The sequence below is a fragment of the Diplotaxodon limnothrissa genome, linkage group LG18, assembly GCF_057381915.1.
Source record: "Diplotaxodon limnothrissa isolate DT_005_m linkage group LG18, D_limnothrissa_male_GT1.1, whole genome shotgun sequence".
Taxonomy (NCBI): domain Eukaryota; kingdom Metazoa; phylum Chordata; class Actinopteri; order Cichliformes; family Cichlidae; genus Diplotaxodon; species Diplotaxodon limnothrissa.
In genome coordinates, this window is record NC_140613.1 from 13,896,191 (window position 1) to 13,910,731 (window position 14,541).

Consider the following 14,541-nt stretch of genomic DNA (forward strand, 5'->3'; position numbering starts at 1 on the left):
TACCAGAAAAACTGTATGCTAAAGATGTCACAATTGCCTGTATGCAGCAATAAACCATGAAGACTGTTACTCGCTACTGTGCACAAGGTGTAATACTTGTAATACTGCAGTGCATTATTGTTATAAAGTATAAAAATACTTTATACCTAATGCTATACATATAAAGAATTGCATGAAAAACAATCTCTTTTATCTGATTTTAAGTAAATCAAACTGTCAAAGTGTCCTTGAGGCTAAGAAGCAAACTTGAATAGTAAGTTTGATTAAAAATATTTTTTGCAAAGTAAGTTACGGTAAGTTAAATTATGCTTCTGAAAATCAAAGTAAGACTCCAAACATAATAAACATACTTGCTAAATATTCATGCTAAATATGTGCGGGATAGGGACAAAATAAAAATAAAAAAACCCTAACTATTAGGTTGTTAGTTTAGTTAATTTATTCCGCATATGTTATGCACATTTGGATGCTTCCATGTCATCGCTTAAAGAAGAACCTTAATGAATTCATTCAGCTTGGCTTCAATAGAACACAATGAAACAACTCAATCATTGAGAGGAACATTTCCAGTATTTGTGCAATTTGTTGTGTTTAAACAAATTGCACAATTGTTTGTGCAGTTACGTATTGATGGACAGTTATCCCATACACTAACTCCTGTGATTGTAATGCTGTGATAATTTACTACTGCCTTACTGAACATAAGGTTTCCTCTCAGGTCGTGATGATTTGGTTATCAGACAAGCAGTATTGATGGAGACATTATATGCCTATAATGTTTATCAGTGACTATTTTACTAAGGAGCTTCATCCAGAGACAGTTCATATTCAGGGGCTTCAGTGAGGTCTTTGGATTCAGCTAATCACACCCTACCACCTTTGTTCTGAAAGTATTTACACATGGAAAAGGAATCAGTGTAATGGAGACAGCTCTCAGTATACTAGAAATACACAAAAGTTAATGATATGCAATAAAGCGAAGAAAGAAAACCCCAGTGACCTGAGCAAATAGCAGCATAACTAAGGGATGGTTTAGGTTCACCTGAAACAACCCAAACTATAAGCTTTGTGAAAAAATAAAGTTTTACTTTGAATTTTAAATGTATGAATGTAAGTCGGGTATTTGTCTTCCAAATCCAGATTGAGAGTTTGTGCCATAGGGGAGGGGCCTAAAAGCTGAAGGCTCAGCACGTAAGCCTGCAATCTGAGAGTGAAGTCCTCTTAGTTACTATACTATGGTAACTATAGTAACTATAGTATAGTGCTGTAGTGCCTGTAACACATAATAGAGATATTTTTAAGCATAACAATAGTTTTATTTTTACTTTTGATAATCAACTAACGGCATTTATTCCATCAGGTACCACACAGCCTATTGGCCTTTTAATATAGTAAAATCAAATTAGTTAACACAATGTGCCTTTGGAACACAGGAGTGACGGCTGCTGCAAATGTGCTTGTTAATCCCTGCATGTGAAAAAATCTAATTATTTCATTAGTCGATAAAATGTGCTTTTCTGTCAAAAACTGGACAATTTTAAGTGACCACAAACATTTGAGGGGATAGTTCATTCAAGTCGCTGTCACAGTTCCAGTGGAAAAATACATTACAAGTTTAATTAACACACACCTGGGCATATATCAGGAGTATTTTAGTTACTGTTGAAACGTTTTTCAAGTGATAAACAACACAGAATATGATAAACAGAGCTGATCTGAATAGATCGGAGACAGAAGAAGCTCCAGGCCACTATGACACAATTCAACTCAATTCAGTTCAATCCAGTAAATACAATAGCATCTGAGATTATTTTGTCAGCTGCTGTTTCCAAAATAAAGAAATAGTATTTGACTAAACTTGTAAGCTAAGGTGGACTTCTTTTTCTTCTTCTGCTTCTTCTTTTGTACTGTTTTAGGCTCTGAAAGAATAATTAAAAATCTAAAATTATGTGACAGTTACATGTCATCTGCTGATGAAAGTCATGTGATATGATCAAAAGCTCTGGACTGGTTGAGATAGGATCAACTATAACATATATGAAGTAAATATAACAAAACTACACACAGTTAATCTTAAAATTAGACCTTAACATTTAATGACACATTTTAATTTATGAAGTGTAACTTAAGGATCATCTACTTTAATGTTTGGGAAACTACACTTTTTTTCTTACAAGTGAAATATAATATTCTGTACCCCCAGGACATATCTGGCAGGTATAGTTACTTCAGACTGGGATTTCAGGTCACCTTATAACATGAAGCTGTTAACATCTCATTCAGCCACAGTGTTACATAATAGTTTTTCAACGGGGTCAATGTGGCGCAAGTATAATGAGGTCAACTGATTTCAGTGCATTAAGTACCCAGACTCCTGCAGCAGACTTTTTTTTCACTGTGACACTGATGCTTCCCTAACCATGTGTGTTGGTCTTCCATCACAAACATATAATATGTTTGAATAAGTGTTAATTTCATCTTAGAAACATAGTTGGTTACTATGTAGCTTATTTGCACTTAAATTAATTAGTAAAAGTTAAACTTAGTGTAACAATCATTGCCCCATGGTTCTAATTAAAAACTGATAGAAATGCTGCTGCAAATGTAATACACAAATAAATAAGTAAGTACATCGCCTACTTTTTTTAACTGCTGTTTGCCAGTGATTGAGACAACTGCACCCCTCTTCTCTCCGGTTAATAATTGAAGTAGCCAGGAACTACACCTTCATTTTCTTGACCACGCCCAAATCTCGCGATCACTTTTCGCAGATAGGACTAAAGTCGCCTGTGACGAAGGGAATCTACAGGTAATTTGTGATGATGCAATTAACATTTATGTCAGCGCAGCTGTTTTAACAGCTCGGGATACCTTGCTGGTTAATTGTTGCCGCTTGTTTTCGCCTCCCTGTCCCGGGAGATCCGCGCTTTTGTTGACAGAGGAGGAACTTTAGATGACGTGTCTTTCGGAGGAAACAGAAAACGAGGAAGATGCAGACACGGTCCGGTCAAAGTGCGGAGTTTTCTTTCTTTTGAATGTAACTTTACGATGAAGTCCCAAGCTTACAGCTGAAGTACATGTTTTTCACTGTTGGCCACTTTCAACAGGTTTTGGGTAAAATGAAATTCAGAGTAACCGTTTCCAACTGAGACGTTTAACTTTCAATTAGCGATGGGTTCGGTGACTTCTGCTCTAACTAGGACGAGGAACGCGTTGGTGAAAGTCGGCTCAGAGCCGGAGAACCATGACCCGGAGAGAAGCCAGTCCGCTCCGGAGTCAGACCGGGCCAATAGCAAAGACAGGAAAAGGGCAACACGGTTCAACGTTTCTAACCAGACCGCACGGCAGAGCTCCCGGCAGTCGCTGTCCGAGGTCCTGAGCAGACAGGACTCCGACAGAGCCAAACAGAGTTCAAAGAAAAAGGCTTTCGAGAGTCCACAAAGCGGTGAGTTACACAGCATGCGATTGCTTTACGACATAATAGCACATAACAAGGAGAAGTTGTGGAGAACAACACATACTAATGCCACTTTAAGAGTCACACATAGTACAGTTTACCCAGTTATATTTATGCAAGTACACTTTAACTTCTCCAAATTTCACACAGAATTATTTTGCTTTCCACTTATTTGACAACTACAAAACACACGGAGTTTATAAAAGATAGCGCTTAATTAAATATAATATATATAATTATATTATATAATATAAAGTTAGACAGCAGCTGGAGCCAATCTATATAGTGAGTTCTGGATCTGAATACTTCTTCTATCACTCTTTAAGACACAGAGAAGCACAGGTGGAAGTAGTGAAATTAATGATGGCTCAGTTCAATTAAGAGACCTAATGAGCCAGGTGTACAATAGCAGAACCATTTGGATGCTAATTTAAATTGCAGCTGCACTTATTAATGTCATTGATTACACCTGTGGTTTTCTTGCCAAAAGGTAATCTTTGAGAAGGGTCGAGTAACACGCAGCAGATGTGGAAGTTTTTTAAAACAAGCAGTGACACAAGATAAATACTCCACATAAAGGTCTGGCATTCAGGGTTTTGCAGCATGACTTTCTAATAGGACTACTGTGAAAGGCTTATGTCATTAAAATGGTTTTAATAATAGTTATTATACAATTTCCTCATGCTTCATACATTCACCATAGCACTGATAGTGGCCATTTTGCTTCTTCTTTGGAAGCGTTAGGTTCATCTTGTATTTAATAATAAGTATCTAGAGCTGTTCTTAGAAAACCACTGACATGCAGTAATCACTGAGGTTTGGTCATGAGTGCCATGTACTGCACACTCTGTTGAAAGGTGGGAATGATGTTTTGATGAATGCCAGTAAAAGTAAGTGACCGCTCCATAGATCAGGTTAGCTATTTCATTAATAGAATTTCTCAGGTTCATTTCATGTGAAAGCAACATCTCTCTGTGTGTGGTGTGGTGTGGTGGGGTGGGGGGGGGCATCCTGGCTTTTGTATTACTTTATACTGCAGATGTCTGTGGTTCATTTCATGGATTTTTTTTTAAAATAGATGAGAGCAACTGGTCACTTCAGAGGATCGTGTGAATATCCTGCTGACAAAAGGTATTCACTGAATGAATGCTGAGCTCTTTGAAGACCAGGCTCAATGCAGCATATCTCCACTACCAAAGCATCTCTTTGATGTTTGAGATGCCCCCCCGACTGAAATAAACAAAACTAACAGTCCTATCATTTTATGTTAACCCTGCAGTTTGGCAGTTGTGTGTTTCAGCTGAGATATACAGCATGCACAAATGTACAAAGTCTTGCTGAAGCTGCTTGTGTTGTCTGGTTAATGCCTACTCAGCTCTGCAGACGAGTGTGAATCTGCATCTTCACCTTGCTCTACCGCTGCCATCTCCAGTTACAACTCCTCGCATATCTGTCCTCGAGGGAAATTCCTCTCCCTGGTTGGCTCCTTAAATATCACCTGTTTTGGGCAGTTTCCATGACCATATGACAGTGTAGACTCCCGCTGAGTTTCCTTCCTGATCCCCAGTGACGTTTATGTGTGCTGAAGAGTCTCCTGCCTGACTGTGCACTCAAGTGCTACCTCCTGAGGGGGAAAACAAAACAAAACGCACATGGCAAAAAAAATAAAAATAAAATAAGCACCAACCTTAGTGTCATGCTTATCTGGTTGGATCCCTTCAGTATCAGAGTGCCTAGTTATAATGTTAAGGGACTGCAGAGGTTTTATATTGGGTCTTTAGAGCATGGCTAGATGAGACCACACACAGACAAACACACCCTATGATTAATATGGACACATCAGTACCAAAACAGCTTTTACCATTACTACGCAACATGTGTTCCAGGAATTATTTTACAGCCAGTCATACAGTCACGTGCATCTGATGTTGAAGAACTGCAATTACCCTTCGGATTTTATGACTAGCACAAAAAATAGGTCATAAGATTTCAAGTGGTGTTAAAGGGGGTGGAGCTGCTGTTGTAGCATACATCAGTCATATTACATAAAGGAGTCAAGTTGCATTTAAGATTGTAGGTTTTAAAAGATTTAACGTGATTTGTAGAAGAGTAGCAAGAAATTATTGACATGTTTTTATCCGAGATTTTTTCTTCATGTGTTAAGATATAATGGAGACGGAGAGATTTCGCAGGTCTTTCCTCCCCACTGCTGTCAGACTCCATAATAAAGACTTTAACTGATCAAGCACACACATCCATACATATGCAATAATACCAAGTGCAATAATCCTTTCTGTCATCGTTGTATTTTTACTCAGTTGTATATAGTATTTGTATTCTATTTTTATCTTATTGTATATTTATTTTATTTTATTCTACTGTATATAGTATTTTATTTTATTCTATTCTGTACAGTTGTGTACTGTGTTTATTCTTATTGTATTCTAATTTTTGCCTCATAACTTTTGCACTGTCCACTTCCTGCTGTGACAAAACAAATTTCCCACGTGTGGGACTAATAAAGGTTATCTTATCTTAATTTCATTCCTAAATCCACATAATCGGACACTTTTCTGAGCAGCGTGAAAAAAGCTGATTTTCCTATAATGACATTCTAATTAAAGAAGAAATCACTCGCTTCCAAATGTAGAAGTCCATAAGTAATTACTGTGATATATATATTTTTTTGTTTATGGACAAGAAATTCTTGGAAAATATAACGCTTTTATTTAAGTTGAATGTGGCCTTTAATTTAAATGTACACTCGCCTACCACTTCATTAGGTACACCTTGATTGTACTGAGTTTGACCCGCTCTTGCCTTCAGAACTATCTTAATTTTTCATGGCATAGATTCAAAAAAGGCCTTGAAACACTAATCAGATATTTCGGACATATTGACATGATGACTTCACACAGTTGGTGCAGGTATGATTATGAGTCTTCTGTTCTCCCACATCCTGCTCTGTTTTTCAAGAAAACCAGTTCGAGATGTTTTGAGCTCTGTGACATGGCGCGTTATACTGCTGCAGGAAGTCATCAGAAGATTTGTACACTATGCTCATAAAGGGATGGATGTGGTCAGCAACAATACCCAGTTGTGCTAAAAAATGACCTCCCACACCATTACACTCCCCACCACCAGTCTGAACTGTTGATACGAGGCAGGATGGATTCATACTCATATATTCTGACGCTGCCATCTGAATGTTGCAGCAGAAATTGAGACTTATCAGTCCACACAATGCTTTCCAGTCTTCTCTCGTCCACTTTTGGTTACAGCCTCAGTTTTCTGTTCTAGGCTTCTGTTCTGCTTTATGTCATGAACATGCTTTGTGTTCATCAAATGCTTGTCTGTATGGCTTGGTGGGATTGAGTGGTTGCTTGCATTATTGTTGCCTTACTATCACCTTGAAGCAGTCTAGCCAATCTTATCTGACCTTTGGCATCAAAAAGGCATTTTTACCCAGATAACTGCTGCTTACTAAAAATCTTCTCTTTTCTCTATAAACCCTAGAGATGGTTATTAAAGAAAATCCCGGTAGCGCAGCAGTTTTTGAAATACTCAAATCAGTTTCTCTTAAATCATCTTTCTTCCTTGTTTTGGTGGTCATTTCGACCTTCAGCTGGTCATCTTGACCATGTTTGCATCATAGTCGCCACTATGATATCAGCTGATTTGATATTTCCATTAATGGGCAGTTGAACAGATGCACCTAATAAAATGTCTGGGGAGTGTATGTTCTAATCTTTCATCCTCGCAGCTCTGTGTCACTGTTGAGTGCAAGGAAAAGATGAAGAGAGAAGGGATTAATTAGGAACCACAGACTACTTTACATGTAGCTGATGTTCAGTGGAAAAGTTAGCAACACTAAACTGTCATTGCTCCCCACTGTGCATCTAATGTGCATTTATCTGTATGCAAGTGTGTAAGTCAGGGAGGGGTATTCACATTAAAAATTGGTGTCTCAACTTCACACCATTTGTGGTTAAACTTTTAATAGTCAGTTATAATCTCTCCTTACTGTCTCAAAAGTATTAAATGGTTTAATCAAAGCTGTTTGCTGTTATTTAGTAGGAAAAGCAGTAGTTAAAAAGTATCAAAAAATTCTGTCTGTTTACTAACTCTAGTTTTAAAGTATTCAGTTTAGTATTTGATAACTATTAAGCAAATATTAATTTTTGTTTCTCCTGCCAACACTGAGGATTTTTCGGTCATGCAGTCCAAATTCTGCTTCCTTTGTGGCCACTGCTCCACAGCTTGCACAGTCTGCTCTGTCTCCAAATTGTGAAGAAACTGGACGTGACTTTTTCATAAAGTGCAGAACTGCTGTGGTTTTCACGCTGTGTCCATATAACGCAGATTAGTCGCTTTGGTCTGTCGGCGCAATGATGTCTAGGATGTGAAAGATGTCTGCCTCTAATCAAAAGGATTATATTTGTTTTCCTTGCTGACCTTACTCTCACCAAACTAGTTTTGCGTCTTTGATATGGAACCATGCTGGTGCAAAAATCATTAGCTAAAATGGTGGACTCTGTTTCTTAAGACTGCTTTTCCTTGTTCTCTTCAGGGTCTTGGTGCAGGAGAAATCAGATGACAGCTCATGGAGCTCTCTGTTTTGTCAGCTCATTTCCCTCAGCTTTGCAACACAGGCTAACATTACCCTTAAAGGTGCCTCTAATGAGTATTTAGCAGGGGAAAAGACAAGCTCCCTTGCACCCAGTGTGTCTTAATTACATGAGTGTGTCACTGTGGTGACAGCGGTGTTGGGACTGACAAAGTGTATGTCATTCCGCATCTCTAATGAGCTTGTTTTTCCATCTGATCGCACAGTTGTTGTCAAGAATTGTGATGTGCTGCTGGGACAGATTACGAAATCGAAAAGTTTCAAAACTGATCAAATAAAATGACGGTAAATTTGAAGCATCTAGAAAAAAATCTCATGCAATTATAATTCAGCAAGTAATTATATTGATTTTTTTTTTTTTTAAATCATCATATATTTTAGTTATATACAACGAGACACACACAGAAACAAAAAGTGTTTCTTTTTGGGTGGTTTTGTTTAAACATCAATTTAGTACAACAGACTGCTTTTAAGCCCTTTAGTTTGTCCCCAGCTTCCCTTTATCTTCACCACTAATTAAAGTCTTTGAGTGATGGCCTGTCCTGTTGTTTGATTGCCTGATCAAAGGTTGAGCAATAGTTCATGATTAATGGACATCAGCAAAGCAAGCAGGTGTGTTTCTGTTGTCAACAATCCACTGTACTACAGGTCTGCTAAAAAGAAGAAAAAAAGTTTATTTTCACATAATCGATTGTAACAAACCACGGCAGACCTGATGACATGTTCATGCTTTTCAGCATACTTGATTATTTCACCACGGTTGCTGTACACACTCGGCTGCAGCTCTCCCGCTGCCAGCCGGACACATCACCCACAATAACAACAACACTCAGGACCCAGTACTACTTATGCAGAGCGGCGTGATGAGCCGATGAAGGTCCGGTGCGTCAGCTTCTCCATGCATACGTATCCAAAAAATCATATCAAAGCTGAATTAGTAAAGTAGAACAAGCACTGTTGTGTGTGTGTCTTGCACAGTACTTGCATACAACCAGGACATCTTTGGTCAATTCAAATCTCATTCCATACTATGTGTAATAAAAGAAACATATTTTTGGAGTATTTGTTTTGCATTTTCTTTTTTTGTACTTGGACTATTGGAACAATATCTGGTTTTGTTTGTTGGAGCTTTGTAATGTTGTCTTTTTGCATATGTGTATTTGGCTGAGATGACAATAAAATTAGCTTTGAATTAGCTGTCCATTAAAGGCAAAAATGTCCCAAATAAATAATCTTTAAGAAAACAGAGCTAGCAATATTAACCTTTTGTCTTATTTTGTGCAGTATATATTTTCAAGGTCTTCCCGTTGCCTAGTGATAGTGATGTCACCCTAATAAAGACCCTTAAAAAATGGATCTTGACAAGGATTCAAAGCAGTGGTTGTAGAACATGCTTTTTGAATTGTCCTATACGTAGGACATTCTTATTTGATTTTTCACTCATTCATACACAATACATTCATTTGCAATTCATTTCACCATAAAGAAAAAAATCCTGCGATTATTTGGCTACACGCAGCAAATGGCGTAGACAATCAAACCCACAAAACCTGTGTGGTTATCAGAGTAAATGTAACACAATACGCACCCAGTCTGGTTTACAGACTGGCTCTCGAGAAATCATTCACATCCACATTATAAAAAATATGAAAAATGATACACAATCAGTGATTTTTTTTTTTTTTTTATCCAGTAAAAATTTGTAAAAACACAAAAATGGTACAAGGTAATGTAGAGGTATCACAAACCGATTTAGGACTGCTATTTTACTGGAAACAAAAGAGTTTTTGGTCCTGTTACACCTTACTCTTGGTGTTCTGTATCTGCAGCCTGAAGGAAGCAGTTCAGATTCTCTGTGCAGGGGGAGAGTCTGGCTCTCAACAATAGCTCTGGCCTTTCGCGCTACCTGCTGCTCATATACAGCAGGCAGTGTGGTCTGTGGGAGACCTGTAACTTTACTGGCTACTTTCACTTTGTTCCTTTTCAAGCCAGGAAATAGCTGAAAATGGTAAAACTGATTCAATGAAAGAGTTATCATAATTCTGTTGACGTTGAAAACATGCAACTTCCTCAAAAATGTGAGGTGTTGCTAGCGCTTCTTGACCACTGCTTCCACATTAGTGTCAAATTTTCAATTATTATCAATGACCATTCCAAGCTATTTATATTGTTCCACCTGTTCAGTAGCTTTACTCTTGATGTTGCTCTGCAGTCGAGGGTGAGGGGGCTTTCTGAGACTGATCACCACGTCCTTGGAATTCTCAGTGTTATTCTCAGTATTTAGCAGACTAATGATGGCGGTGTCGTTGGCAAATTTAAGGATGTGTCTGCTCACATGCTGGTTCCTGCAGTCGTTGGTCTATATGTTACTTTGTTTAGAGTTGTGCAATCTTTATCTAGAAATGATTCAACTCTAGCTCTCTCTCCTATATTTTGCCTCTTTTTCCTGCAGCACCCTGAGGCTGGTTCTACTGAACTTTCTTCCCGTTAAAAGGGAGTTTTTCCTTTCTGCTGTCGCCAAGTGCTTGCTCAAAGGGCTTTTTGGGCCTATATCTAATATTTTTGGATCTTTATCTGACAATTGAACCACCTTGAGGTGGCTGTTGTTTTGAATCAGTGGTAGTAGTGACAATAGCAAAGCAAAAAGTGGCCAGTAGGTGTCAATGTAGAGAAAGCCTCACTTTTCCCATAACCACTTTTAGGCTTCTTTTATGGTGGTTTGTGTCTAACGTTTGAAGGATGTATTGAATTATAGACAGTTAGAAAGCAGGTACATTCTCTTAGTGTATTCACTTGTTCACTGTTAATGTATTGCCAGTATTTTGAGTTACAGATTAAGCACTGCTGTAAGTTAATTTTGTGCTTGACTGATGTTTAATTGTTGTTTCCTGGAGTAGGGGAGACCGGGGATAGTTGTAACATTTTTGACATTTCTGTCTGTAAATTGAAGCTCTTTTAAGGTAGTGGATTCAAAATGTAATGCAAAGTATTTTCATGTCTCTGCTATTAAATAGTGCAGCTATTTTCTCTGCAGAACAATTACCCATTGCATGGTATGGTCTCAAACACGAAGAGTGAAATGTTACAATTAACCCCATAGTCTGGGTTAGTTGTAACATATCCTGGGGTAAAATGTAACACAATGAAATAAGGGTACTAAGAAAACATTAACATGTAATCTTTGTTTATTCAACACATGAATGCACTTAGAGCCATTTGTGTAGCTGTGTGTGTGTGTGTGTGTGTGTGACAGAATGCAGAAATCTAGCTTTTGAACATATTCCAACCCCCCAAAAAAGACAAATTATGGAAATTTCTGCAACTGAATATTTCATTAATTTTGGTTGGTCTTCCTTGAGTTTGGCCTCATTGGCTCAGTGGGCATTAGAACCTACAACTCTTGCACCAATTTTGAACATAACAATGAAGCTGAAAAAATGTAGTTGTTCACCAGCATCGCAATTCCATTACTTTTTATCATGGCTTACCTTGGTGTGGTTTGCAAAGTGCTTCAGAAAGATGAGGAAATCTGTTTCTTGCACCCATCCTGATTTATTTCCACTACCAGTACTTCCTACTGGTCCATCTCTGACACAGTGGTCTGCATAATGTATGTGTGGGAACACAAACAGTGGAGGAATTGTGTTGCCAATGGCATTAACCGCATATACAAAAGCGACCAGTGAACCTCTCTCTGCTGATGTCGTTGCCCCAACTTGTTTAATATAAGTTAAAGTAATAGTGTGGTAAGTTGTAACATCTGCATTATTGTTACAACTAACCCAGACTGTTGCTGTTACAACTGACCCAGACTCCTATAGCCATGAACTAGCTAACATTACAGCCAACGGCTAAAACATTAGCACTAAAGACCTACACAGAATATATCCCCATAGACATACAAATAACACAATTTAAGTTTGATGAGTTTAACTGCAAAGCAGATAATGCTATTACAAATTGAAATAAAGTAGAAAAACTTACTTTTTGGCATACAAATTACTTTTTTTCGTGTTAAATTGTCTGTGTTTGACAAAATGTGCTGATTTTTCACATGTGATAGCAGAACTGAATTGGGCATGCACAGGATGAGTCACATCATTTGAAACTTAGCCCTGATTGAAGAAATTGGAAGTGTTACAACTGACCCACGTTACAACTATCCCCGGTCTCCCCTAGGCCTAGTTGCTTTTTTGTTTTCTTTATTTTTTTATTTTAATGTGATTCTCTGTTCCTCTCTCATTATGACCTATTACTTTTCCATCAGTCATTTCAGGGTATATTTAACCACTTGTTCACTTCCATCTTATCTGATTACCTTCAATCTTTTACTTCAATTGAGAGATTATTTGAAGGACACTGATGAAGCTACATGGCAAAACGTCCAACAATTGTAGGAAGTAGGATAACGATTGGCTCACAGAATGTGGGCCAGTAAAATATTCGGTGAAAGTGACAATGACAGAATTGATGTTGCCAGTGTGGGAAAGCAGAAGTGATTTAAAGAATATACTAGCAGCCTGAATTCCCATGAATGCAGCCAGATGAGTGAATACAGCGCTACCTTGTTGAACACAGGCATATTGTAAGCTTCATTACTCAAGCTTCCTAATCTAATCTCCTGTGTCCTGTTTCTTAAGGAGGTAACATCAGCATATACAGAAGGAGCTATATCTTTACTATTAACAGTTCCTTGGAGATTAATAGCACTTCATACTGACCCCTAACCTGCTCCTTCTTCAAGGTCAGCTTTACCCGATGCCCGTCTTTGGTCCAGTTAATAGTCTGCGTCAGCTCTTGAGGTGCACACGAGATATCTAGTACCCCTGTGCTCCTGATCCTAGGCTGCACTTGAGCAGTCCAGCCTACATGCTCAGCCTCCAGGCTGCTTCCATCTTCTTAACTTGAACTGCCTGTCTGCTCTGCTTCTCCTGGTAGACCTCCAGAGTGGTCTCGCCTGCCTTTTCCTCCTCTCAATACCCTGTCCTCCCTACCTGCAACCCACCCACATAGTGGCCTCTTATGTCTGTTGGCTATTTGCCATAGTTCTCCAGTTTCTCCTTGCTCTGGCTGCCAGTTCGATCACCTACTGTTGTGAGCTCATTTGTATCCCAGTCTCAGAAACATGTATCCATGTATCCACCTGCTTCTGTCTTCTGTTCTATCATTAGAGACTTGTCTTCCATTATGAATGTTAACTATGCTCATTCCAACACTTTTTTTTTTAAAGAAATTGTGCTTTTTTAGTATACTGGGCTCATAGAGTGAGCCTTTCCCAAAGCGTTCTTTTACTCTTGTCATTCCAGTACAGGGTGATTAGATTTCTTTTTTTTTTCTTGTAAAGTCTTCTCGTTATGTTAGACTTGGATAATGATATGCCTACTGCCTGAAAAATGTTTTCCACTTGGCTGGATGCTCTGAAAAGATCCAGTAATCATCTACCAGCATCTTTTTCGGTGGACACATAGGCTACAGAAGAAAACACTGGTGTTTCTAAGCTCAGAAGTGCATTCTTTTGTCAGTAAAGCAAAGTGTTGATTTGGCTCCTCCTATGCTATCACTTTGATTTTGTTTTTGAATGAGAGGAAGAGAGGTGTAACAGTGAAGCTGCAAGGAGTCAAGATAATGAAGGTGGATGAGTTTAAATACCTGTGTCAACCATCCAAACCAGTGAACAGTGTATAAAAGAGGTGAAAAATAGAGTGCAGATAGGTGGAGTGCGTGGAAATGAGTGTCAGGGGAGATTTGTGACAGAAGAGTCACAAAGCAAGAGTGAAAGGAAAGGTTTACAAGACGGCTGTAAGACTTGCTCTGATGTATGGTATGGAGACAGTGGCTCTGACAAAAAGACAGGAGGCTGAGTTGGTGGTGGCACAGTTTTATTGAGAGTGACCAGGCGGGACAAGATCAGAAATGAGTACATCAGTGGGACAGTTCAGGTTGAGTGTTTTGGAGGTTAAACAGTTTGACATGTGCAGAGGAGGGATGATGGATACATTGGACAAGGGATGCTGAAGATGGAGCTGCCAGGCAGGAAGACCGCAAACAACATTCCTGGATATCGTGAAGGAGGACATGCAGAGAATTTGTGTGGCAGATAGGGCGAGATGAAGACAAAAATGATTATAATGAGATCTGTTGTGTAAAGATTATCAGCTAAATCTGAATGGCACTCACAAGTTAGGGTCAAGTTGTATGTATGAGAAAATTGTACGGCATCTTACAAACAAACTACGTAAAGCTTCCACCATGCTTGCATTTGTACTAAGGCTTTAATCGAAGCTTATATAAAAGGCTGCATAGCAACTTTTATAGGGTGATGCACAGGTGTGGAACAGCACGTAGCCTCCTAAAATATCAGGAAAATAAAAGCAGAGGCCCACTTCTTCAGTTAAGTGTGTTACATAACTTCCTCTCTAACTTCTGTAACCCCTGAATGCATTAAACAGCAAGATCT

The 14,541-nt window shown here is 38.5% G+C and overlaps 1 protein-coding gene across 1 annotated transcript in view; it reads left to right on the forward strand.

Annotated features, from left to right (window-relative positions):
* The first annotated feature begins 3,171 nt into the window (after positions 1 to 3,171).
* The window catches only part of pde1cb (phosphodiesterase 1C, calmodulin-dependent b), a 117,854-nt gene continuing 106,484 nt past the window's right edge, over positions 3,172 to 14,541 (forward strand). The window contains exon 1 of the mRNA XM_085377780.1: positions 3,172 to 3,445. Within this exon, the coding sequence (XP_085233906.1) occupies positions 3,172 to 3,445 (274 nt within the window). The remainder of the gene's footprint in view (positions 3,446 to 14,541) is intronic.